This window comes from Pristiophorus japonicus, chromosome 2, assembly GCF_044704955.1.
Source record: "Pristiophorus japonicus isolate sPriJap1 chromosome 2, sPriJap1.hap1, whole genome shotgun sequence".
NCBI classification, from domain to species: domain Eukaryota; kingdom Metazoa; phylum Chordata; class Chondrichthyes; family Pristiophoridae; genus Pristiophorus; species Pristiophorus japonicus.
Genome location: NC_091978.1, coordinates 93,544,884 through 93,570,828, shown reverse-complemented (window position 1 = coordinate 93,570,828; position 25,945 = coordinate 93,544,884). Strand labels below are relative to the sequence as shown.

The following is a 25,945-nucleotide window of genomic DNA, read 5'->3' as shown; positions in this document are numbered from 1 at the left end:
TAAGACGTCCTTACTCTTATACTCCAATCCTCTTATAATAAAGACCAATATACCATTTGCTTTCTTAATTGCTTGCTGTACCTGCATGTAAACTTTCAGTGATTCATGTACAAAGACACCCAGGTCCCTCTGAACACCAACCTTTCCCAATCTCTCATCATTTACAAAATATTCTGCTTTTCTATTTTTCCTACCAAAGTGGATAACTTCATATTTCTCCCATTATATTCCATTTGCCATGTTCTTGCCCATTTACTAGCCTGTTTGTATCCCCTTGAAGCCTCTTTGCATCCTCCTCACAACTTACATTCCCACCTAGCTTTGTATCATCAGCAAACTTGGATATATTACATTTGGTCCCCTCATCCAAATCATTGCTATAGATTGTGAATACCTGAGGCCCAAGCACAGATCCTCGCGGCGCCCCACCAGTTATAGCCTGCCAACCAAAAATTACCCGCTTATTCCTACTCTCTGTTATCTGTCCGTTAAACAATCCTCAATCCATGCTAATATATTACCCCAATCCTACGAGTCCTAATTTTGTTTAAAAACCTCTTGTGTGGCACCTTATTGAATGCCTTCTGAAAATCCAAATACACTACATCCACTGGTTTCTCCTTATCTATTCTACTAGTTACAACCTCAAAAAACTCTAATAAATTTGTCAAACATAAATCCATGTTGACTCTGCCCAATCCTATTATTATGTTTTAAGTGCCCTGTTACCACGTCCTTAATAATAGATTCTAGCATTTTCCTAATTAAGATCCATTTTCTGCAGTTAAACTTTAAGTAACAATTTCTGTGAGTTATTTTAAAAGTCAAAAAGTTAGATTTTACAAAACAATGCACAACTTTAATAAAGCAACAATGTCAGAAGTTGTACTCTTCCCTCGCAAAACAATTACTGCCAATAAAAAGTTAGCATCTTCAAATGTATCACCCAATTCATGCCCCAATATTCCAATTACATTTTAGTATCAGCACGCAAAAACAATCTGTTCTCGGTTTGTTGTCTATGAGAGGAAGTCTGTGTAACTGTGCAGTAGCACCCATTGCTTTAATGAACTCTGTCCTTGCTGATTTTGGACCTGGTTAGACGGTACTGTACAAACAAACAGAAGACAATAGAAATCACATCTAGTCTGTTGTTTATTGTAAGTCAGTTTTATTTTTAGTTGGTTTTAATTTATTTAACAATTGGAGAACACAACTGCATCGTCCAAATAATGGGAAATTGCTTTGTTTTAAAATATGTATCACAAAATGTCAGAGTTTTTCAGCCTTTTTTTAATTTCCTGTCCCTTTTTCTGCTCCTTTTCTACCACAGGTCAGATGTATGTACAATAAAACCCTTTTTCTCATTGACTCATGCTGGTGTAAAATTCAACAGGTTCAACAGCCACCTTTCATATCATGCCCAAGTACCATTTTCCACATGTGAATCTGGACAATGAGTGTCAGCAAGCTGTCGGACAATGGGGACTGCCAAGCAAAATTCTGTCTTCAACTGATACACTCACACACATACTCTTTCCAACATTGTTACTGGATAGCAATCGGAAGTGAGAAACCTGACCGTTTTTCCTTTCCTTGCCCAGTGTGCTAAGGGCAATATTAACCCTCCAAAAGTCACCAATTATCGAATTCAACACTGACTAGGGATCAAATCTGGCACATTCCTGGACCTTATGACTTAGCAACATACTGGTTACTACACTTGCCAACTAAGCCATTAGGGGATCTGAACTATGTCAGAAATTAAAGGATTGAGCATGTTTTTAAATAAAATAAAGTTTTTAGGTCTCTTTTGTCCTTGTCATGAACCCTGATTCTTCCACAGAAGGATTTAAAATTTAACATAATGGGAATCCATGAGCCATAGAAGGAGAGGTCAGTAGTGATTGAAAGCCTGATTGAAAAGATAGCTTTTGAGATGGCTATTAAAGGAGAAGAGGGAAGTGGAGAAGTGCGGGGGTTTTTGAGGGAGTTTAAGAGTCTGGACCAAGGTTGCTGAATGGTGTGGTGAAATAATTTAGGGGGACAGGGAGCCAGTGAAGGTTAGTTGGGATGAAGTGATAGATGAGCAGGACTCAGTGCATAATCAATCACATGATCAATCTTTTCCACCTACTTGTACCTTATTGGCCCTTATACAATGTGAGGAAATTGAATTTAATTCATGTAAGTGGAGCAGCATTTTGAAAAATAATTGGAAAATAACATTTTCTCAGAGTTAAAATAACCAGATTCAAACTAGCAAAGCCATGGAGGGATTTGAAAACAAGGATGAGAATTTTTAAATGAAGGATTTGCTGGACCAGGAGTCAATGCACCTCAGCGAGCACAGGGGTAGTTGGTGAACGGGAGTTGGTGCGAGTTAGGGCATGGGCAGCAGAGTTTTGGATAAGGGAAACTCTTGCCCTGAATTTATGGAGGGTACAAGATGGGAAGCTGGCCAGGAGACTGTTGGAATAGTCGAGTCCAGAGGAAATAAAGGCATGGATGAGGCAAGTGCAGGACTGGACAATGTTACGGAGGTGGAAGTAGGCAGGCTTGGTGATGGAGTGGATATGTGGTCGGAAGACCATGTCAGTGTCAAGTACGACACTGAGGTTGCAAACAGTCTGGTTCAGCCTCAGACAGTAACCAGGGAGAGGCGTGGAGTTGGTGGCAAGAGAACAGAGTTTGTAGCGGGGACCAAAGACAATGGCTTCAGTCTTCCCAATATTTAATTGTTGGAAATTTCTGCTCACCCAGTACTGGATGTCAGACAAGGAATGGGACAAATTAGAGATAGCGGAGGGATCGAGAGAGGTGGTGAGGTAGAGCTGGATGTCGTCAGCATACATGTGTAACCTGACATTGTGCTTTCGGATGATGTTGCTGAGTGGCAGCATGTAGAGGAGAAACACAAGTCTTCTAGCTGTTACAAGTTTGTTTTAGTGAACTCTAAGGTTTATTTCAGCTGCTTGGGCCCTAAGTTCTGGAACTCTCTCCCTAAACCTCCCTGCCTCTCTACCTCTCTTTCCTCCTTTAAGACTCTCCTTAAAACCTACCTCTTTAACCAAGCTTTTGGTAATCTGCCGTAATTTCGTCTTATGTGGCTTGGTGTCAAATTTATCTATTTTGTCTTAGAATACTGCTGTGAAGGGCCTTGGGATGTTTTACTATGTTAAAGGTGCTATATAAATAAAAGTTGTTGTTGTTATTGTTGTTATCCCACATGAATAAAAAGATTGTTTAAAATTCTGCAACATTGCCCTGCGACGCGTATCAATATTTTTGAAACACGAAGAGGCTGCGATCCACAGGACACTTTTCTGTGCTTGCATCTTTATACTATTCAGTCACAAAATGCATTGTTAAGATAATGCTTCAAGAAGTAGGGAATAATTAGGATGAATGTCAATGGTTAACTCAGTGTTTCGGTTAAGTTATGGGTGAAAGGATGTGAATACTAAGCCTAGAATATGTTCTCAGAAATTCACAGTTTTAGGCAGGACTACTTTGTTCATTTTATTTGGTATGATGCTGCTTCAAAAGTACTGTGACTACTGAATAGAGCCATTCATTGTGACAAATTATCCAATGTCATACTGAAGCATTCCTTCCTATTCTTATGATTGCAGGAGACACAAAGGACTGTCTATCAGTAGTCAGTGCTTGGCTAAGCACATTAAAGAACAAGTCAGGCATTTATGATTCGATATGTTTCTACATTCTTCGCAGCAAATTAGTTACAAATGAAGTTGTAATTTATTAGCATACCTGTTAAGCTCCTATTTATCACAAATGGCATCTAAGAGATCAGCATGATGTAATGTTTACCACAGATTTCAGAAAGTTCCAGCGCTGAATGATTGAATGTCTTAAGTTACATCACAAGTTCAGATGCATTCACAGATAATTAAAAAAAAATGTGATACAGGTCCACCCTTGTTTGTAACCGTAGCTTCTGTGTTACTTTATGTTTTTGTTCTGCTTTGCTTCTTCTTAGATTTCTCTTGCTTTGAAATTGAACATATATTGTAATTGGTCTGACTACTAGGTCAGAATTTTGCCGGCGCTCAAGGTTTGGAGACGGGTCCACTGTCAAAATATAAAAGATTGACAGTGGGTCGGGATGTCAACCCACCTCCATGTCAGTTTCCCAAATATTGGGTCTGTCTGCGCTTTACAGACCTGATACCAAGTAACAGGCGAGCCAATTGACATAGTTAAAAGCTAGTTAAAAGATAATTAAACAGCATTTTACCATGTATTTACCATTTTTCCAGCTTTTTGATGAGTTTAACGGCGCTCGGGGATCACATCAGGTAAGTAAGTTGAGTTTTCAGTGACTTTCCATTGGTCTGTATAGGCGACAGCTGAAAAAGTAGTATAAAAGCTACCATTTCACAGCTGTTCACATTCCAATGTTAGAAGCTGGAGCCTTCAGGATTTGGAATACACTTTTCAGCTTTAGGAAGGTTGGAAGTGTTTGGAGTAAACTCTCTAACCACTGTCACCCCATTGGAGCAAGCTCTCTCACCATTGACAGATCTCTTCTGTCATCACAACTTCAGCGGTCATCTATTCCAGCAGCATCGGTGCACTTGAAAACATCTCACCTTGGTCCTTAGAATCTCACCACGATCAGCCCCAACACCAACATCACCAGGCACACCAGCATCACCAACAACAACACCAACATGCTCTGCAATCACCTGATGCTGTACAGGATACACGGCATCAGCACCTGACCACATTACTGCTGGGGAGGCCAGGGATAGCCTCACCATGGCCAGAATGACTTCACTTGATGCTGTACACTGGTTGCCACATAATGCGCCAGGTTGACACCACCCCACACCAATAAAGAATTCCTACAATGCCCAAGCCATTCCTTTCACATTCACCATTGCGGGGCGTACCGTAATGTCTCACAATTCACTACAAGTCATTGAGCAACTTCCAAAGGTGCACACAAATCTGTCCAAGAAGGCAAAGTGTTGAAAATAAAGATTTCAATGTTTGGCAACACATTAACAGAAACATTACATGAACATTGGCTAAAATACCCAAGTGTCTACCCTTATGTATTGTTAGTTGGTATGATTGGACAAGGATAAGGGGTGAGTGTGAGGGGTGGCTGGTGACATGAGGAAGTGATAATGTAGAAAGAAAGAATGAGGGATGGGTGGACGTGTAAGGTAAGTTGGTGTAAGGATGTGCAAGAGTCGGGTAGGGAAGGCAGAGTGATGGGGATGTGATGAGTGGCACAGCAGGATGAGGTTGAATGTGGCTTTGCAGTAACGTTTTGTGACTGACTGAGATTATTGAAAGGTTTGTGCCACTGCAGCCAGGTCCTACTGACCACATCCCTGCTTGTGCCCTCCTGTGTAATGTATAACAGGCTGTGTTGGTGTTCTGGAGAGATCTCCTCCGCCCTTTGGAAGGGAAGAGAACCTCCCTGCGTGCTGTGACTCCAGAAGCATATGGAGGGAGTCATGGGAGTTATGATTTCAAATCTCACCAGTGGATATTGTGAAATTGAACTGAATAAATCTGGTAATGTTATATAGCTAGCACCTGAGAATAATGACCATGAAAGCTGCCAGATTGTTATAAAAACCTAACTGGTTCACTAATGAAATCTGCCACCTCTATCTGTTCTGGACTGCAGCCCTACACTATGTGGTTGACTCTTGATGTCCTCTACCGAGGCACTCAGTTATAAAATAATCATTTTCAGGGCAATAAATGCAGCATTGCCAAGTGAGAAAAAAATTTGCATGCAATGAAGTACTTTGAAGTGCAGTAATTGTTGTTATGTAGCAAAATGTGGCAATGGCAGTTATCTTGCACATGGCAAGATCCCACAGACAGCAATAAATGAAAGACCAGTTAATCTATTTTCAGTGATGCTGATTGAGGAAGCAATGTTGGTCAGAACATCAAGAGAACTTCCTGCTCTTATTCAAATTGGTGAATCAATGCTCCTAACGTGGAACTCATTTGATCGGTCAGTGGATCGACAATCGAGAATGAATGCACCTCATCTTCAGCTCCCCCAATTTTCCGGTTATTATTTTAAAATAAAATGAATGGATGGAAAATTGTTGGGAGCGCATGTCGCAAAATCTGATATGCACTCCAAGTGGATAAGCATCTGCACCGGGAATGGAATTTCATAAATTACCCGTTATACTCAGTGTAGCAGGAACTTTTTTTTACCTGTTTTTACACTTTTTTGCTAACTTGTATTTTTTTCCGATTATGTCTACTCCCCCACTCTCTCCCAACATGTTCCTTCTCTGTCAAAGCGGATGAGCTGCAGATCTATAATCAGGCCTCTGTCACAGCAACTGGGAGACATGCCAGAATGGCTCAAGATTAATTAGCTCTCTGACATTTCCTCCCTTTCCTGTCAGAAAGCAATTGACCTTCTCTTGAGTCTCAACAACTTCAGCATGACTAAGATCAGCGACTCACCGAGTTAAGTATTTAAACAAATGGAGCCTCTTCCTCGCACTCTGGATTCCACAGCTTTTGCATCCTTTTGCTAGTGTCTTTTTAAAGACACATATTAGTATATTTGTAATGCCAAACACAGTTGACAATATAATGCCATTCTATCATGTGATTGTGCTCTTCTCGGCATATGCACACTATAAAGTGCCGCACAGCTTACCATGGCAACATCACTCGTTAAAAGCCAAGCATTGGTTTAATTTGTGTGAAAGAAGACATTAGACTCAAAGCACTGTGTGCATTTGAAACTGTAAATTATTAACAGATTATTGGCACTTGCTTCTAGACTTTTGCTTTGGCAGGTAATTATTTTTTCACTCAGTGGTAGCTAGTTGAGTAGAATTTGATGCATGATTATCACAACTGACTCAGCTGAGCAATTAGTTGTTCACTTTTCTCTGTTTCTCTCCTAAAAACAAGCTGGGCACAGTTGAGCTGGTGCTGGATGCTTCAGTACCTCACACAAGCTAGATACCATTGAAGTGGAAAAGTAGGCAAAATTGGGCAACGAGGGCTATTGCTCCTCACCACCCCAGCCAGAACTTCTCTCAACCCCGCGTGGTGATGGTAAAACCCCAAAGTCCATGGATGGAGTGAACCTTGTACCAGTCTCCCTTTATTTCATCTGCAAAACGTACTTGCTGAAGGCCTCAGTCTCTGTGGTACTTTATCATATTCTTTTGCTTCATGTCAGTTATAATGCCTTCATGTTTTACTCATGGGGGCCGAAATTATCCCTTTTCCAGAAGCCTGTTAGCGCCTCTGGGGAAAAGACACTTTTCGCCCGGGGTGGGGGAGGGGGGGAGGGTTGGCTCTGCTGGCTCCTGGGAAATTGCTTGAGAGTTTTCCCATGGTAGTGCCGCGCCCCACGGGTAGCACCCCAGGCAGCTGCTCAACCGCCAAAGACGTCAGCAACGTGCACAGCAACTGCTCAGCGCTGCGTGCCGACCTGTTAAGCGAATTGCCCCTTGGCCTATGAGGCTCGCACGAGCGAGTGTCAACGCCAGCTTTGCGGGTCACAAAGCTGGCCGACATCCACTTGCTGGGCGGAAGTTAAAGGGGAGGTCCCAGTGCCGCGCGCCGCTATCTTACTTTTTTTTGGCAACTTTCAGATCGGCTTCGTTACCTGTATTTTTGCATGGTCCGGGCATCTTGCAGCCCGACATTCCATTTTGGGTGCCGGGCTGCAGCCTCGGCACCACACTGCCCTGGTGACCTAGTGGAGGCTATCAGAGGCCTTTCAGTGTGCGTAGCAGCCCTCCCCTTTAAGCGAAGGGGAGGGGGCATTGAAGCGCGTCAGCACTATGCAGAGCTTCTGTGTAGCGCTGCAATCCTCGCCCCGTTAGTTCGGCTGATTCCGTCCCTAAAGGAAGTGAACGCACGAGATTGCACTCCATTTATTTTGAGGGTCAGTAAGCCCAATTCAGAGGCCAGGGCGGGACTTCTATGCCGGGCACAGGAAGTCCCGGCACCAGCAGGCAGCCGGCTCCAATCAGGGCACAAGGCAATTTCGCCCCCTTGGAATTTGATTTGAAGTAATATTCTAAATTTGACTTTTCCATATAATTCACTATCTTATATATCTTAGATGCCTCCTTTTCTAAGCCAAAAATCACATGTTTCTCCTGTCTTTCCTCATAACCTAGCCCTTTAACATGTGGGATCAACCTTATACTTTTGTTCTGCATTGCCTCCAGTGACTCAATGGGAAAGAAATTTGACTTGCGCCCAAAATGGGCAACATGTCATCGAAGCAATTAATCTGTGTGTCTGTCGAGCTGAGGCCCAAGCCAAATTCTAATTCAGCTCACTAGTTAGGTCAAGATGAATTCCAGCCACTTGTTCCTGAATTTTACATTGGTGTCCTACAACCAGCGTAGCTCCCCAATTTGCATAATAAAGCAGCCTTAAGCCTGTTTGAGGCAGGCAGGTTGTTCATCTATTTTCAGGCCTGCCTGAATATGCTCTCAGGCAAGCTTTGGGCATCAATGGGCTGGCTGACGTGTCTCCGCACCCAACAATTTTCAACTCCTGGCCACCCATTTTCCAGGCATAAAACGGAAAGCTGTGAGATGAATTTCCTTTGCTTCTTGGCCACCATAACTCAAGATTTGGTTTGGGGAGAGCCCTGTACAGTTTGATAATAATTTTCTCTGACTTGTATTCTACTGTTTTGGCTATATAGTTCAGCATTCTATTGGCTTTGTTATGTTGAGTGTCGAGTCTACTCAGATTTCCAGGTCACCCAATTTACCTTCCTATGCACAATACTTTGCACTTGTCAGCGTAAAATGTCATCGCCGATTGTTCTGTTCACTTACATATTTTGCCCAACTTATTTCTATAATTTCTGATCTGGCTTCTTCAATTCCACTGGTCTCCCAGTTTGGTATCATCAACAAATTTGATGACTTTTCATTTAGTTTCTGAATCCAAGTCATTAATTTCAATTAGAAACAGTAGTGGTTCCAACACTGAGCCCTGAGGCATGCCACTTAGAACTTTCCCCTCACCTCGATATTACTCCTCTATCAAGCAGCCCTTGTTTTTTATTTTTCAAAGATGTCAGTTTGGGTTAATAGTATATCAAAAGGTTCAAGCCTCACTTGAGCACATAATCTGGACTGACACTTAAGTGCAGTACTGAGGGAGTAGGTGTGTTGTTTAACCTGTTCTGGTGGATGTAATAGATCCCGTGGCACTAGTTGTAGAAGGTGAGTTCTCCGAGTGTCTTGACTAACATTTATGTCTCAGCAACACCAGCAAAACACCCCCATTTATGGGGCCCTGATGTGTGCAAATCGGCTGCCATGTTTGCCTACATAGTAATTGGCTATGAAACATAGAAAAATAGAAACTAGGTGCAGGAGTAGGCCATTCAGCCCTTCGAGCCTGCACCACCATTCAATAAGATCATGGCTGATCATTCCCTCAGTACCCTTTTCCTGATTTCTCTCCATACCCCTTGATCCCTTTAGCCATAAGGGCCATATCTAATTCCCTCTTGAATATATCCAATGAAGCACTTTAGGACATCCTGATGACATGAAAGGAGCTATATAATTGGATAGAATTACATAGAAATGATAACAAGGAAGCAGGCCATTGGGCCCAACCAGTTCAGGTTGGTGGTTAGCCTCCACACAAGCAACAGTCTTAATCCCATCTGCCGCCCTGTTCCCATATCCCTTTTCCTTCAATCAACTATTTAACCTATTAAATCAGCCATGATCTTATTGAATGGCGGAGCAGGCTCGAGGGGCCAAATGGCCTACTCCTGCTCCAAATTCTTATGTTCTTGTGTTCTAAATACACAGCGGGTTCCAAAATTTCATTAAATTTCAATGTTAAGCAGCAAGTCAACTCTCAGCTAATATTGAAAAAGTTAAAAATGAAACATTACTCCTAGGTGGACCTTTTAAAATGTACTTTCCATCAATTGCAATTATATTCCAGTTGATATTAAATGAAAGGGATTTGATAAAAGTAGTCTGGTACCATCTGCCTAAATTGTAACCATATCTTATCCATTCTCAATATTTACCGATAAACCATACAGTTTTGAGTTTAACTAATAGCCTTTATGTCAGCCTGATGAAGGCAGTTGGAAATGCATTTTCACTGCATCTTTGGGTTTCTCACAGTTTACTTGAGTTGTCACTGACTCAAAGAAGTCTAGGAGGTTGGTCAGACTAGATCTGTCCATTCTGAAGCAATGTTGATTGCTGTTTACTCTATTATTGCTGTTTGCTTATTGTTCGCTGGATGTGGGTGATGCTAGCAAGGCTGCATTTATTGCCCATTCCTAGTGCCCTATGGCTCCACAAGGATGAGCAATGGTCTTTGGCACTGCAGTGCAGCAGGAAGGAGCACTCCTGCTCCTCACGACTCCACATTTGGGTGATTTTTTTTTAAACTACCATTTTGGTGGCAATCTCCCATGGTGCTTTTAAGGACTGATGGTTAGGTGGTATGTAGACCTGGTTTTCATGCTCACCCTACCAGTGCCGGCTGCATTGCGAGCATCCCAATTTTGAAAAGGGGGCCACAAGCAGATATTAGGCCCCTTATTTGCATATTCAAAGGATCTAATGCTTGTTTCAGGCACAGACGCTATATAGCGTGTGGCAAACTATCGGCACATAATAAGCAAGACACCTCACCCGCCATATTGGATGCTTTGATGTGCATTTTGTGCCCAAAAAACAGGTGCAGTTCCATCGAATTTCCAGGTCATCATGGCTACCCCTTTGACAGAGATCAAGCCTACCTACCTGGCTTCACACCACATTCCTTAGTTCCAAAATTCACCCAATTGTCTCTTGAACCTGCCTGAAATTGACCTGAAACATGAATTTCTTCATAACACAGGGCAGAAAGAGAAGCATTTTGCAATAGTTCGGATATTTTAGCTCCTACATGTGTATCAGAGAGAAAACTGTTTTGTGACATCTGTGGGATGTTAGATAAGTAATGGTTATATTTAATAATTCTGATGTAATTGTAAACATCATGCGTCAGCTGCAGAGCTGCAGGCAGTCACAAACTCTCCATCTGGTTCTTAAATATATTTAAATCTAATTGAAATGAAATGGCTGGAAGCATTAGTTAAACTGTACCACTTTTTATTAAACTACTGTGTAGTCCGAACGTACAGCTTAAATGGTCTTAATTGATTCTTGGCATATTGATTTCTTTTATGTATTTACTTCTGATACTGAATTTGTTGAATTCAAACAAAGTTACAAATCAAGTGTCTCTGCTCGGCCTTGTGGCTGAAGCAAAGGGAGGATGCACAGCATTGCGATGTTGGGTCAATTCACACAGCGAATGACTGGCTTGCTCTGTTTATTTATTTTATTGAGGAAAAAAAGTATTTTGAACTTTTGAGTCTGGTCAGATTGGCTACAATGCTCTTTTCTAGTCCTGTTCAAACCCAGTTACTGTACTGATGGTAAATGATATCAACACTCTATTTGTATTTCACAATATTAACTTTACCAAGCTTGATTATTCCACCATTGCACTTACGAGGTAGCATCATTAGGGTGATTTGATTGCGTGCCTTTTTTTTGTTGAGAAACCTAATTGAAGAGCCAAGGCCCCAGATTACAATAGTTGATAAGGACAGGAGGGAGGATGAGGTCCATCAAGCAGCAGTGATTGAGTGAAAACCAAGTTTGGATTTTAAATAGTTGATGGCAGAAAGAAGGGAAAGATTGAGAGGAGAAAGGAGTCCTGCTGTTTACAGATGCTGGGAAACAATGATTTGAAGTGGGGAAAAGTGCAATTTCAGCATAATGATAATGGAAATTACAACATGCTGCGGTGCAGAGGGACCTGGGGGTCCTTGTGCATGAATCCCAAAAAGTTAGTTTGCAGGTGCAGCAGGTAATCAGGAAGGCGAATGGAATGTTGGCCTTCAATGCGAGAGGGATGGAATACAAAAGCAGGGAGGTCCTGCTGCAACTGTATAGGGTATTGGTGAGGCCGCACTTGGAGTACTGCGTGCAGTTTTGGTCACCTTATTTAAGGAAGGATATACTAGCTTTGGAGGGGGTACAGAGACGATTCACTAGGCTGATTCCGGAGATGAGGGGGTTAACTTATGATAATAGATTGAGTAGACTGGGTCTTTACTCGTTGGAGTTCAGAAGGATGAGGGGTGATCTTATTGAAACATTTAAAATAATGAAAGGGATAGACAAGATAGAGGCAGAGAGGCTATTTCCACTGGTCAGGGAGACTAGAGCTAGGGGGCACAGCCTCAAAATAAGGGGAGCCAATTTAAAACCGAGTTGAGAAGGAATTTCTTCTCCCAGAGGGTTGTGAATCTGTGGAATTCTCTGCCCAAGGAAGCAGTTGAGGCTAGCTCATTGAATATATTCAAATCACAGATAGATAGATTTTTAACCAATAAGGAAATTAAGGGTTATGGGGAGCGGGCGGGTAAGTGGAGCTGAGTCCATGGCCAGATCAGCCATGATCTTGTTGAATGGCGGAGCAGGCTCGAGGGGCTAGATGGCCTACTCCTGTTCCTAATTCTTATGTAAGAAGGAGGAGGGATGCAGATTTGAAGATCTGGATAAACAAAAGAGGGAGAATTCAGAGAAGCAATGCTATAGTAATATTGGTAAAATAACGAAAATGACAAGAGAGATTGCAATAGAGAAACAGAGGTTGGAGGCTTGAGGTGACAAAATGATTATGTATCAGAGAAGCTTTTACCTGTTTTCTGTGTAGGAGACCATTCTAACAGTTCAACTACTTCGGTAGAGCAGTTTGTATGAACTTTGTGAGTCACAACATATGCAAATTTAGATGCCAGAAACATTCACATCCAGAGTTGTTTAAAAATCAAGCAGCATTTGATAAAACGTGACAGCCTTTGTTCTACTGTCAAAAATGCAGCACTGTGGCAACTGAAGCTATTCCAGAAGGGCAATAGTTCCCTTTCTGAATAAATAGGCATCTTCCCCATAAAGTTGGCGTAGAACAGCAACAAGATATTTACTGGCTATGGCAGAAGCCACTCTAGTGTTGTTCATAAAATTGTTCATTGGTAATCCTGACATTTCACCATATAAAATTCTGACAGGATTGGACAGGTTAGATGCAGGAAGAATGTGCCCGATGTTGGGGAAGTCCAGAACCAGGGGTCACAGTCTAAGGATAAGGGGTAAGCTATTTAGGATTGAGATGAGGAGAAACTTCTTCACTCAGAGAATTGTGAACCTGTGGAATTCTCTACAACAGAAAGTTGTTGAGGCCAGTTCGTTAGATATATTCAAAAGGGAGTTAGATGTGGCCCTTACGGCTAAAGGGAGGGAAAGCAGGAATGGGGTACTGAAGTTGCATGATCAGCCATGATCATATTAAATGATGGTGCAGGCTCGAAGGGCCGAATGGCCTACTCCTGCACCTATTTTTTATGTTTCTATGTTTGAAACTAAAATTTCCAGCCCAGATTCAAGCATGATGGAAAATGAATTATGTTCTTGACATTAATTCTGTATTGTTCTCTTACCATTGTTGGAGAGGAGCATGATGGGAGTTTAAACTGTGCCTCTTTGAGAATGAGGCTGCTCCAAAATGGCATTCCTGGTGATAGAAGTTCAGAAGCAATTCAACTGCATTTAAGGGGAAGCTTGATAAGTAAATGAGGGAGAAATAGAAGGACATATTGATAGGGTTAGATGAAGTAGGGCAGGAGAAGACATGTGTGGAGCATAAACATCGACATGGACCTGTTGGGCTCTGTGCTGTGAACTCTATGTAATTCTATGTAATGTAATTCTAGTAGTGTTCTGTGGCAGAATGGGCAATCTGATATCCTAACCAGTCAGGTATGCAATACCCGAAGCACTGTTGATGATTAACCAGCCAGGCTGGCTCATTAATGGGACCTGGGGGCAGGGAGGGGGGGGGGGGCGGTAATACCCATGACTGTGAAATTCTTCTCACTCAGTCCAAAATTACCTTAGAAGCCAATACCATAACGGTAGGTGGTCCTAACTGGACAAACACTGTGCAATGTACTGATGCTCTTTGCTGATAAACGGCACATTTTTAGCTGTTTGAACTCCCAACAGTATACCTGCACACATCTAGGAGTCGCCTTGTCTTGCCTAAGAACATAAGAAATAGGAGCATGAGTGGAACACCTGGCCCCTTGAGCCTGCTCCACCATTTAATAAGATCATGGCTGATCTGATCATGGACTCAGCTCCAGTTCCCTGCCTGCTCCCCATAACCCTTTATTCCCTTCCCGCTCAAAAATCTGTCGATCTCTGCCTTAAATATATTCAATGACCCAGCCTCCACAGCTCGCTGGGGCAGAGAATTCCATAGATTTACAACCCTCTGAGAGAAGAAATTCCTCCTCATCTCAATTTCAAATGGGTGGCCCCTTATTCTGAGATGATGTCCCCGAGTTTTAGTTTCCCCTATGTGTGGAAATATCCTCATTGCATCCACCTTGTAGAGCTCCCTCATTATCTTAGATGTTTCGATAAGATCACCTTTCATGTTTCTGAACTCCAATGTGTATAAGCCCAACCTACTCAACCGATCTTCATAAGTCAAACCCCTCATCTCCGGAATCAACCAAGTGAACCTTCTCTGAACAGCCTCCAATGCAAGTATATACTTCCTTAAATGCGGAGACCAAAACTGTATGCAGTACTCTAGGTGTGGCCTCACCAATACCCTGTACAGTTGTAGCAGGACTTCTCTGCTTTTATACTCTATCCCCCTTGCAATAAAGGCCAACATTCTATTTGCCTTCCTGATTACTTGCTGTACCTGCATACTAACTTTTTGTGTTTCATGCACAAGGACCTCCAGGTCCCTCTGTACAGCAGCACTTTGCAATTTTTCTCCATTTAAATTATAATTTGCTTTTCTATTTTTTCTGCCAAAGTGGATAACGTCACATTTTCCCACATTATACTCAATCTGACAAATTTTTGCCCGCTCACTTAGTCTGTCTATATCCCTGTGCATATTTTTTGTGCTCCTCCTCACAATTTGCTTTCCCACCCATCTTTGTATCATCAACAAACTTGGTTAAATACACTCGGTCCCTTCATCCAAGTCATTAATATAGATTGTAAATAGTTGAGGACCCAGCACTGATCCCTGCAGCATCCCAATAGTTACTGTTTGCCAATGGGAAAAATACCTATTTATCCCGACTCTCTTTTTTCTGTTGGTTCGCCAATCCTCAACCCATGCTAATATATTACATCCAACCTATGAACTTTTATCTTGTGCAATAAACTTTTATGTGGAACCTTATTAAATGCCTGCTTGAAATCCAAATACACCACATCAACTGGTTCCCCCTTATCCATCCTGCTTGTTACATCCTCAAAGGACTCCAGCAAATTTGTCAAACATGATTTCCTTTTCATAAATCCATGCTGACTCTGCCTGACTGCATTCTGTTTTTCCAAATGTCCTGCTACTGCTTCTTTAATAATGGACTCCAGCATTTTCCCAATGACAGATGTTAGGCTAACTGGTCTATAGTTTTGTGCTTTTTGTCTGCCTCCTTTTTTAAGTAGGGGCGTTACATTTGCGGTTTTCCAATCCGCTGAGACCGCTCCAGAGTCCATGGAATTTTGGTAGATTACAAACAATACATCCACTATCTCTGCAGACACTTCTTTTAAGACCCTGGGATGTAAGCCATCAGGTCCAGGGGACTTAATCCCATTATTTTACTGAGTACTACTTCATTAGTGACAGTGATTGTATTAAGTTCCTCTCTCCCTATAGCCCCTTGATTATCCACTGTTGGGATGTTTGTTCAACGTCTCTGCCATTTCCCTGTTCTCCATTATTAATTCCACAGTCTCATCCTCTTGGGGACCAACATTTTCTTTGCCACTCTTTTCCCTTTTATGTACCTGTAGAAACTCTTACTATCTGTTTTTATATTTTGTGCTAGTTTACTTTCATAATCTATCTTCCCTCTCTATCATTTTTTTAGTCGTTCTTTGTTGGCTTTTAAATTTCCTAATCCTCTGGTCTCCCACTAATCTTGGTCACATTGTATGCCCTTGTGTTCATGTTGACACCGCTCCTTATTTCCTTAGTTATCCATGGATGGTTATCCCTTCTCTTACAGTATTTCCTTCTCATTGGATTATATTTTTGTTGCGATTTATGAAATATCTCCTTAAATGTCTGCCACTGCTCATCAACCATCCCCTACTTTAATCGATTTTCCCAGTCCACTTTGGCCAACTCTGCCCTCATACCTTTGTAGTCTCCTTTATTTTAGCTTAGGACACTGGTTTGAGAACCAACTTTCTCATCCTCCAATTGAATTTGAAATTCAACCATGTTATGGTCACTCATTCCTCGAGGATCCTTTACTACGAGATCATTTATTAATCCTGTCTCATTACACAGTACCAGATCTAAGATAGCCTGCTCCCTGTTTGGTTCCGCAACATACTCTGCAAGGAAACTATCTCGGATATACTCTATGAACTCTTCCTCAAGGCTACTCTGGCCAATTTGCTTTGTCCAATCAATATGAAGGTTAAAATCGCCCATGATTATTGTCATTCATTTATTACAAGCCTCCATTATTTCTTGATTTATACTCCGTCCAACAGTGTAGCTACTTTTAGGGGGCCTATAGACTACACCCACCAGTGACTTTTTCCCCTTATTATTCCTTATCTCCACCCAAACTGATTCAATAACTTGATCTACTGAACCAATATCGTTTCTCACTAACGCACTGATCTCATCCTTTATTAACAGTGCTACCCCGCTTCCTTTTCCTTTCTGACTGTCCTTCCGAATTGTCAAATACCCCTGAATATTTAGTTCCCAGTCCTGGTCACCTTGCAGCCTCTGTAATGGTTATCAGATCATAACCATTTTTAACTATTTGTGCCGTCAACTCATCTATCTATCTAGCTGCATTCAGATAATGAACTTTTAAATTTGTTTTTTTACCATTTTCTCCTGCTTTGACCCAACTTTCTGATTCACCTTTATGCTTATACATTCTGTACCTCCCTGGCAAGCTCTGGTTTTCATTTTCCCCAGTGCTACTCTGCTCTATTGCCTTCTCCTTATTCTTTGATTTTTAAAATTTTCGCTCACCTGAATCCTCCTCCCTACTAATTAGTTTAGTACAGCGCCTAGTTATTTGATTCGCCAGGACCCTAGTCCCAGCACGGTCTAAGTGGAGCCCATCCAAAAGGAACAGCTCCCTCTTACCCCAGTACTGGTGCCAGTGTCCCACAAACTAAAACCATTTCTCCCACACCAGTCTTTGAGCCTTGTCTAGTCTAGTCTTTTACCTTGTCTATCTGGATTTACAAATGTGAAGTGTGTTCCTACAGGGACAGAGTTTTTCTATCGGGCAAAGAGAAACTTGACTTTTATGCATTCTCAGTAGTTCGATATGGAGACTCTTAGTTATGATTATAACATTCCACATATAGATTCATACAACATAAAGGATACCATTCAGCCCATTGTGTCTGTGCCAGCTCTTTGAAAGGGCTATCCAATTAGTCCCACGCTCTTGCTCTTTCCCCAAAGCCCTGCAACCTTTGCCTTTACAAGTGTATATCCAATTTTCTTTTGAAAGTTACCAATGAATCTGCGTCCACCACCTTTTCAGGCAGTGCATCCCAGACCATGGAACAACTCACTGAATTTTTTTTAAATCCTCATTTTCCTCCTGGATTTTTTGACAATTATCATATATCAAAAATGATCTTGTACGTTAAATTTGTCAAATGCCCATAGAACCATGAATGTTTACACCACATAAGTATTCTATTTTTCTTTTTCTGAATGCTGCACCTAGGATAATTGCCTTTTCTACTACACACACTGGACTTCCGCATGCCAAAAACAGACCCAGACAAAAATCTACCCCAAACCCTAACTTTGGTGATAAAATTGTAATTGAAAATGAAATACATTCCCCATAGCCCTGTATCTTTAAATATTTATACAATTTTCCCTTCAAATTTGCCTTCTGTTGCCTAGGCCCTAAGCTCTGGAATTCCCTGCCTAAACCTCTCTGCCTCCCTACCTCTCTTTCCTCCTTCCAGATGCTCCTTAAAATCTATCTCCGTGACCAAGATACCTGTCCTAATTTCTCCTTATGCAGCTCGGTGTCAAATTTTTTAATCTCATAAAAAATACGTTGTTGTTAAAAGAAGCAATGGTCTCTGATTCCAATATTCCCTGTGGCAGAATATTCCATGCTCTAACAATCCTCTGTATATAGAAATCTCTTTGAATATTTCTCATACGAACATACGGACAAAAAGTTGAGAAACTGCAGGCTCGTAGTGCCTGATTTTACCATCTATCAATTTGAATGGATGGAAAAATCAGGTGCTGGAAGCCCACAATTTCCCAAACAGAAATCCCCGTGCATTCGGGGTGGAAACAGCCTCCAGATTTAAAACATTTGCAATACTTTCTCTTTTTATCTCTTATATTTTCAATTGGTAAACTGAGAGCTTGTCTTAACCAACAGAACTCGTTCAATACATTGTACAGATTGTCATTGAAATTGCTGTTGTCATAAAGCATTCTACTAGCGACAATTAAGCAGCACGGAGCAATAATTTTGGTTATCTGCGTTTGTGCGATTCCATGTTGCTGAATGATTTCTTGTCACGAACTTGCTCTAGTGCTTTTGGGCTGGTAGTAGGCTATAGCATTTAGACTGTGCTTTCGACTACAAGCAAATTTGGAGATGACTGCTTACTAAATGGGGAGAACCACAGAATTGCTATCTTTGTGCATTTTATTACACCTGCGATGTACTAATCTCAGCCATGATAGGTTCTCGCATAGTAGGAATCAGAAGATAGGTACAGCAGTGGCATTCAGTTTATGCAGTCAGAAAGTTCACAGCACTTGATTTAGTGGAGGAGAATAAGCAGGTCCAGAGATGTCACATGAAACCAGAGACATATTGCCTGCATTTACTGCTGTGACATTCATCATTGGCTCAAAAGCAGCTTCCTGGCAATGGAGCACCATCTCTGAAGGCTGAGGTTTAGCACAAAGACACTGACAGAATAATAGCAAGTTTGTCAAGAAGACCTGCAGACGGATTTGAATATAGGGATGGCACTGCCGATGACCATCAAAGTGACGATGTCCCTCAATTTTAATGCGCTTAGCTCCTGCCAAGCTACCACAAAGGGCGTCAGCCTGATTGCTGCCCACAGATGTATTAAGGAGGTCAGGTGCATCATTCAGCAAGACTAACAGCATCTCTTTCACCACTAACAGTGGCATTAGAAGGCAACACAGAACTGCTGGCTTTCCCAGAGTCCAGAGAGTTAGCGACTGTACCCATGCAGCCATATGACATTACTTTTTTTTTAAATCTCAAAGTGTACATAATATGATGACGAGCACTGAATCATTCAGGTCAATGCCTGCTTCTTCACAAAATCTTCATTTTAAATCAATCATCAGTGGCAACATCATTTGAAGGGAATAAAGATTGAAAGGATAGCTTCAGGGAGAACAAAGCTGCTCCATATTGCAACAGCTTATGACATCTACACAAAATACAGATGCACCAAATATTATGCTACAACTGGAATTATTGTTGTAGCATAATGACACCTTGAAGTAGTGCTTCAAATGTTTTGACTGATCGAGAACAATCTTAAGGTCTCGCCTCTCTCCCCCAAACCCCGACTGTCATCTGCATTCTCCATAACTTTACCCGCAAAAGAGGCTTCAGCATGAGTAAAGGGCTGAAAATGCCAAAGAGGAATTAGCAGAGGTACCAGCAATACAATAAAGAATCTTTATGTGCCAGGCATTTATTCCAGATAATTTCCAAAGAATGCCACTGCTTTTTCATTTCATAAACTGTATAGTACAACTAGTTGGGCCCAAAACACCTTGTCGCACATCTTCATTCTTATTTTCTCAACAGTATCTATCGTTACTTTATGCTGGGCTCTGTTTATAACCAGGACAGTGTTCACTCAGATGTTGCATTATATACTTTTGGGAGGTGCCCAACTGTCCCTTAACTTGAGTGCCTTCCCTCTTTGAATCTTCACAGAAGGGTTTGGACCGCCTAGCTTTTCTCACTGAGTGATAATTAAATCAAAAGCTAGCTTTGGGATGAAAATGACATACCAAGAATACATATCACAACAATGTACAACCCCAGCCCATGATTTTCTATCTATTAAAAGGGACGGGACATGATAGGCTGGTATTTCACACGTTCTAAATATGCCTATCGAGTGTATGCTGAGAGTGCAGAAGATAATTTTTTACATCTTTGTTTTCTCAGTGTTATTTCAAGTGCTTAACTGGCTTCTATTTGTAACTCACTGTTCTTTTAGAGATTTGATTGTTTTCCCCTTTGCAATGGCAGGGCAGAATACTAACATTTTAGTCCTCAGGCTTGTAACAACAGATCTTCTGCTTCATAAAATGCAGGTGAATCTTGGGTGTGATTGACCTTCTGGCCTCAGGGTCATTTAAGTAGTTCTGACAGACTCCCAGCCTCCTCCAACAAGGAGATTTGCTGCAGCAAGTTTTAGAGGCCTGTCACAGTTTAGTAATGCCTCAGGACTGCCAGTAAAACTTCTTAACATTTTTCAAAATGGAGAATTCCACTCCTCTTCATCAAATAGTGTCATAGGATCTTGCTCATCCACCTGAACAGACAGGGCCTTAGTTTAACATCTCATCTAAGAGATGGCAATTCTGACAATGCAGTGCAGTTCTGACGAAGGGTCACGACCTGAAACGTTAACACTGCTTCTCGCTCCATAGATGCTGTCTGACCTGGTGAGATTTCCAGCATTTTCTGTTTTTATTCCAGATTCCAGCATCTGCAGTATTTTGCTTTTGTATCAGTGCTCCCTCAGTACTGCACTGGAGTATCAACCTAGATTATGCGCTCAAGCCCTGGAGTGAACTCACAATCTTCTGACTGCAAGGCAAGAGAGCTAGCACTGAGCTAAGCTGAAACTTTAGGTGGCTGCACTCCAGCAGTGCCACTGTGCGTCCTTTAGAGTACGGAGCTAGATCTTGACTCTTGACAATCAGGGGTCGGGTTTCCACTTTGGACGCAATCTGGAAATTGCGGCCAAAATGTGCCAGTTAGCTTACACTTCAAATTTCTGCTAAAATTCATTTGCATAACTACAAATGTAAAATCTTCCATGAACCAGTGCAATCAAGCAATTTAATAAGAAATTAATCATTTATTTTTTGTCCTTTCCACTAAAAAGTATTCCTTAATATATTTAACAATGGTAACCTGGTTCAGTTTTATGAATACAGCTGAAATGGGTTTATCACCAAAAATGCTGAAGTTATGCTGATAGATTTAGATGAGGAAAGACGGGAGGAAGCTCAAATGTAACATAAACGCTGGTGTGTACTGGTTGGGCCAAATGGCCTGTTTTTGTGCTATATATCCTATGTATGTAATATATATATGTATGTAAGTGGTTCTTTTAAAATTATATGCCAGACTTACTACATTGTCATCTTCAGAGGTCAAATCATACTGATGACGTGATTTATTTCTCATATCAGCGGCAAACTTGTAAAACTCTGGCTTTGCTGTCCTCAGTAGTGTCACGGTCTGAAGTGACTGGTATGCTTGTTTGGCCTCAAGATCAAATTTATCTCCTTGTTTCCATGAGCCATTTCCTAAGAATAAAATAGAAGATTTTACTTTGACTAATAGATTACAATAATGCAAACTTATTTCAAAGTTCAAATATAATCAGCTGCCTTGTTTATTAAAAATTAATTCACAAATATTAACCTTCAGGGCTTAGTAATGTTAGCTGGGATATTGCTCTCAGCATTAAGCTTACAGCTGATGAAAAATGTAGCCTAGTGGCCAGCATGTTGCAAATGTTATATAGAATTTGCTTACCACCTGTGACAAAATGACTAATTGGAATTTTTACTTTAAGTGCTAACTTGCTGAATTCATGTGGGACACCAATTAAACATAGAAACATAGAAAATAGGTGCAGGAGTAGGCCATTCAGCCCTTCGAGCCTGCACCGCCATTCAATAAGATCATGGCTGATCATTCACCTCAGTACCCCTTCCTGCTTTCTCTCCATACTCCTTGATCCTTTTAGCCGTAAAGGCCATATCTAACTCCCTCTTGAATATATCCAATGAACTGACATCAACAACTCTCTGCGATAGAGAATTCCAGAGGTTAACAACTCTCTGAGTGAAGAAGTTTCTCCTCATCTCAGTCCTAAATGGCTTACCCCTTATCCTTAGACTGTGTCCTCTGGTTCTGAACTTCCCCAACATCGGGAACATTCTTCCTGCATCTAATCTGTCCAGTCCCGTCAGAATTTTATATCTTTCTATGAGATCCCCTCTCATCCTTCTAAACTCCAGTGAATACAGGCCCAGTCGATCCAGTCTTTCTTCATATGTCAGTCCTGCCATCCCAGGAATCAGTCTGGTGAACCTTCGCTGCACTCCCAGACAGATTGGCACTTAAAATTGATGTAACCCATATTGCACCAATAAAGCATTGCTAGTTCAATGTGCCACTTTCTCTTAAATGGATAATACATTTCTCGTTCAATGTACCACTCTCTCTCAGATGCATCACACCATTGCTCTATCAGATGGATAATGCAGAAAGTTGGAGTTTTCATTTAAAAGTGAGTTGCTACAAATTTTCTTTCTACTTTCTAGCTCTATGGGTTTGTACTGTTGTCTAGAAGCACTGGACTTGACAAAGGAGCACCAACAAGAGCTGAAAGCGGTTATCTGTGATGCCAGATGACACGCGAGGCATACCATCAAATCACACCTCACCAAGATGAAACACAAAATGAAGGGGCATTTGTTGAAAGTGCACAACTAAAATAGTTGAAACACAAAATGAAGAGGTGGGCGCCGGAGGGACTGGAGTGCATCATCACCCCCGGCAACCAAATTTAAATTTGATCATTTATGTCTAAAATGTAATTTGTTTAATTTGTCGGTTTTAGTACCCCTTTAATAAGGGGGCACTTGATTTATAATTTCAACCAAAAATAGTTGAAACAAAATGAGGTTTAGTAAGCTATATGCCTCTTACATTCACCAATTGAAAACAAATCGTAGGCACTTGCACACATCACACTGTCATTAAAGATGTGTTTGCACTGAAATTGGACTATTTGAAGAGTGTTCTTCCTAAGATTGAGCATCATATTTCAGCAATTGGCACAAGGAGATGCCCTGGGAGTTGAGTGGATGCAGGAATGGAGACAGGATTGTTAATTAATTAGCAGCTTCTCATACTAGGATAAGATCTCCTTTATGAGAGTCTGCAGTGAGAATCATCTTTGGGCTCTTCATGCTCTAGCTTACTGGTTTTCTTGATGTATCTGTCTGTCCTCCTCATACAGAGCCTCCATGATAATGCTCCAGTCCAAGCACTTGAAGTGCTGCATCACTGTGCCAATTATGAGCTCCATGATGACTCTAATGGAATAGTGGACCCCATTATATCTATTTCAAGCCAGGGCTTAGAGAGTAACCTTTGACCCTCAGCATCCAACCCACCATATCGTGACAATTGCTTGGAAAGTGAGCATTGACTTAAATAACTTAGTGCTGAAAGTCGCATAGAAGCTGTACATTGATCGGGTGAAATTGTCAGGGGCATGTACACAGGTGCACAGAGGTCATATGGATGCAGTTATTCTCTTGTTGAATTTTCAGGAATCCTGCCACTCTGTATAAATGACATGCCTTCTTATTCCGCTGCGGGCTGCCCATTGTGAAAGGAGACAAAATGGAATTGCTTCAACCAATAAGGCATCAGTGGCTTGTTTAGTGCAGCTATGGGTGCCTGATTAGCTTATTAGGTCTCAGCCTTAGCTCTGTGGTAGCACTGGGTCAGACGGCTTCAAGTCCCATTCTGGATACTTGAGCAGATAATCTAGGCAAACATCAGTGCAGGACTGAAGGAGTGCTGCATCACTGCAGATGCTGTCTTTTGGTTGAGACATTAAACTGAGGTCCTGTCTGCCTACTCAGATAGATGCAAGAAATTCCATGTTAGAAGATCAGGGTAGTTCACCTGCTGTGCTGACCAACACCACTAAAAACAGATTATCTGGCCATTTTTCTCATTGCTGTTTGTGGAATGTTTCTGTGCAATCGGTTACTACATTTGTTACATTGAAATTTTGATTATAATTCAAAAGTAATTCAATGGCTCTGAATTGTTTTGACACACGCTGAAGATGCAAAAGCTGCGAAATAAATGCAAATTATTTATTTATTATGACTCCAGTGGCAGACAGAATAAAAGCTGCAGCAAAAATGTTATGGGCACTTTTGATCTTGACAGCCACTGGCAGTGCCATGCCGATGGGGAGTTTATCTGTAGCTCACCTTGAAGCATGCAACACAACTCTATCATGGCTTCCATTGTGAATTGCAGCATTTATAGACATTACTCTTTTGAGAAATTGAAGTATGTACTGCAGATCATCATCATCATCATAGGCAGTCCCTCGGAATCGAGGAAGACTTGCTTCCACTCTTAAAATGAGTTCTTAGGTGCTTGAACAGTCTAATACGAGAGCCACAGTCTGTCACAGTCTGGGACAGATAGTCGTTGAGGGAAGGGGTGGGAGGGACTGGTTTGCCGCACGCTCTTTCCGCTACCTGCGCTTGATTTCTGCATGCTCTCGGCGATGAGATTCGAGGTGCTCAACGCCCTCCTGGATGCACTTCCTCCGCTTAGGGTGGTCTTTGGCCAGGGACTCCCATGTGTAAGTGAAGATGTTGCACTTTATCAGGGAGGCTTTGAGGGTGTCCTTGGAACGTTTCCGCTGCCCACCTTTGACTCGTTTGCCGTGAAGGAGTTCCGAGTAGAGCGCTTACTTTGGGAGTCTCGTATCTGGCATGCGAACTATGTGGCCTGCCCAGCGGAGCTGATCAAGTGTGGTCAGCTCTTCAATGCTGGGGACGTTGGCCTGGATGAGGACAGTAATGTTGATGCATCTGTCCTCTCAGGGGATTTGTAGGATCTTTCAGAGACATCGTTGGTGGTAATTCTCCAGCGTCTTGAGGTGTCTACTGTACATGGTCATTCTCTGAGCCGTACAGGAGGGCGGATATTACTACAGCCCTGTAGACCATGAGCTTGGTGGCAGTTTTGAGGGCCTGTTCTTCAAACACACTTTTCCACCGGCAGAAGATACTGCAGATATAGCTGTGAGGATACATGCAGAGGTTGAAGAGCACTTTTGGTGCAGCCTGTCATCACTGTTCATTCTCTTCCTCCTCCAAAAAGCATAATGCAAATGATACAAAAATTGGCTGTAAGGTTGATAGTGAGGAAGAAAGCTGTAGGCTGCAGGAGGGTATCAATGGACTGGTCAGGTGGGCAGAAAAGTGACAAACGGAATTCAATCCAGAGAAATGTGAGGTAATGCATTTAGGGAGGGCTAACAAGGCAAGGCAATACACATTAAATGGTAGGACGCTGAGAAGTGTAGAAGAACAGAGGGACCTTGGATTCTATGTCCACAGATCCCTGAGATAGCAGGACAGGTAGATAAGGTGGTTAAGAAGGCATATGGGATACTTTCCTTTATTAGCTGAGGCATAGAATATAAGAGCAGGGAGGTTATGCTTGAACTGTATAAAACACTAGTCTGTAAGAGTCTGTAAATATGCCGATGACCTAGCCCTATCATGAGCAAGTGCAGGTATTTGTCGTTAGAAATCTCCCCAAAATGCTTTAAAAAATAGTTCTCAGCTGTGGAAATTGTTTTTTAAACATTCCAGACACTTCAGGCTTAAAGCACCTCACTTCTATCTTGATCATGTGATCCTGTCAGCAGCGACACCTCATATAACTCAGTCTAATTAACCCAGAGTGCATTTG

The 25,945-nt window shown here is 41.7% G+C and overlaps 1 protein-coding gene across 3 annotated transcripts in view; it reads right to left on the bottom strand.

Moving 5' to 3' along the window:
• Window positions 1-25,945, bottom strand: part of npr3 (natriuretic peptide receptor 3) — a 92,350-nt gene that overhangs the window by 35,577 nt on the left and 30,828 nt on the right. For all 3 annotated transcript variants that reach the window (XM_070868406.1, XM_070868407.1, XM_070868408.1), the window contains exon 3: window positions 21,545-21,720. In XM_070868406.1, coding sequence (XP_070724507.1) covers window positions 21,545-21,720 — 176 coding nt within the window. The remainder of the gene's footprint in view (window positions 1-21,544; window positions 21,721-25,945) is intronic.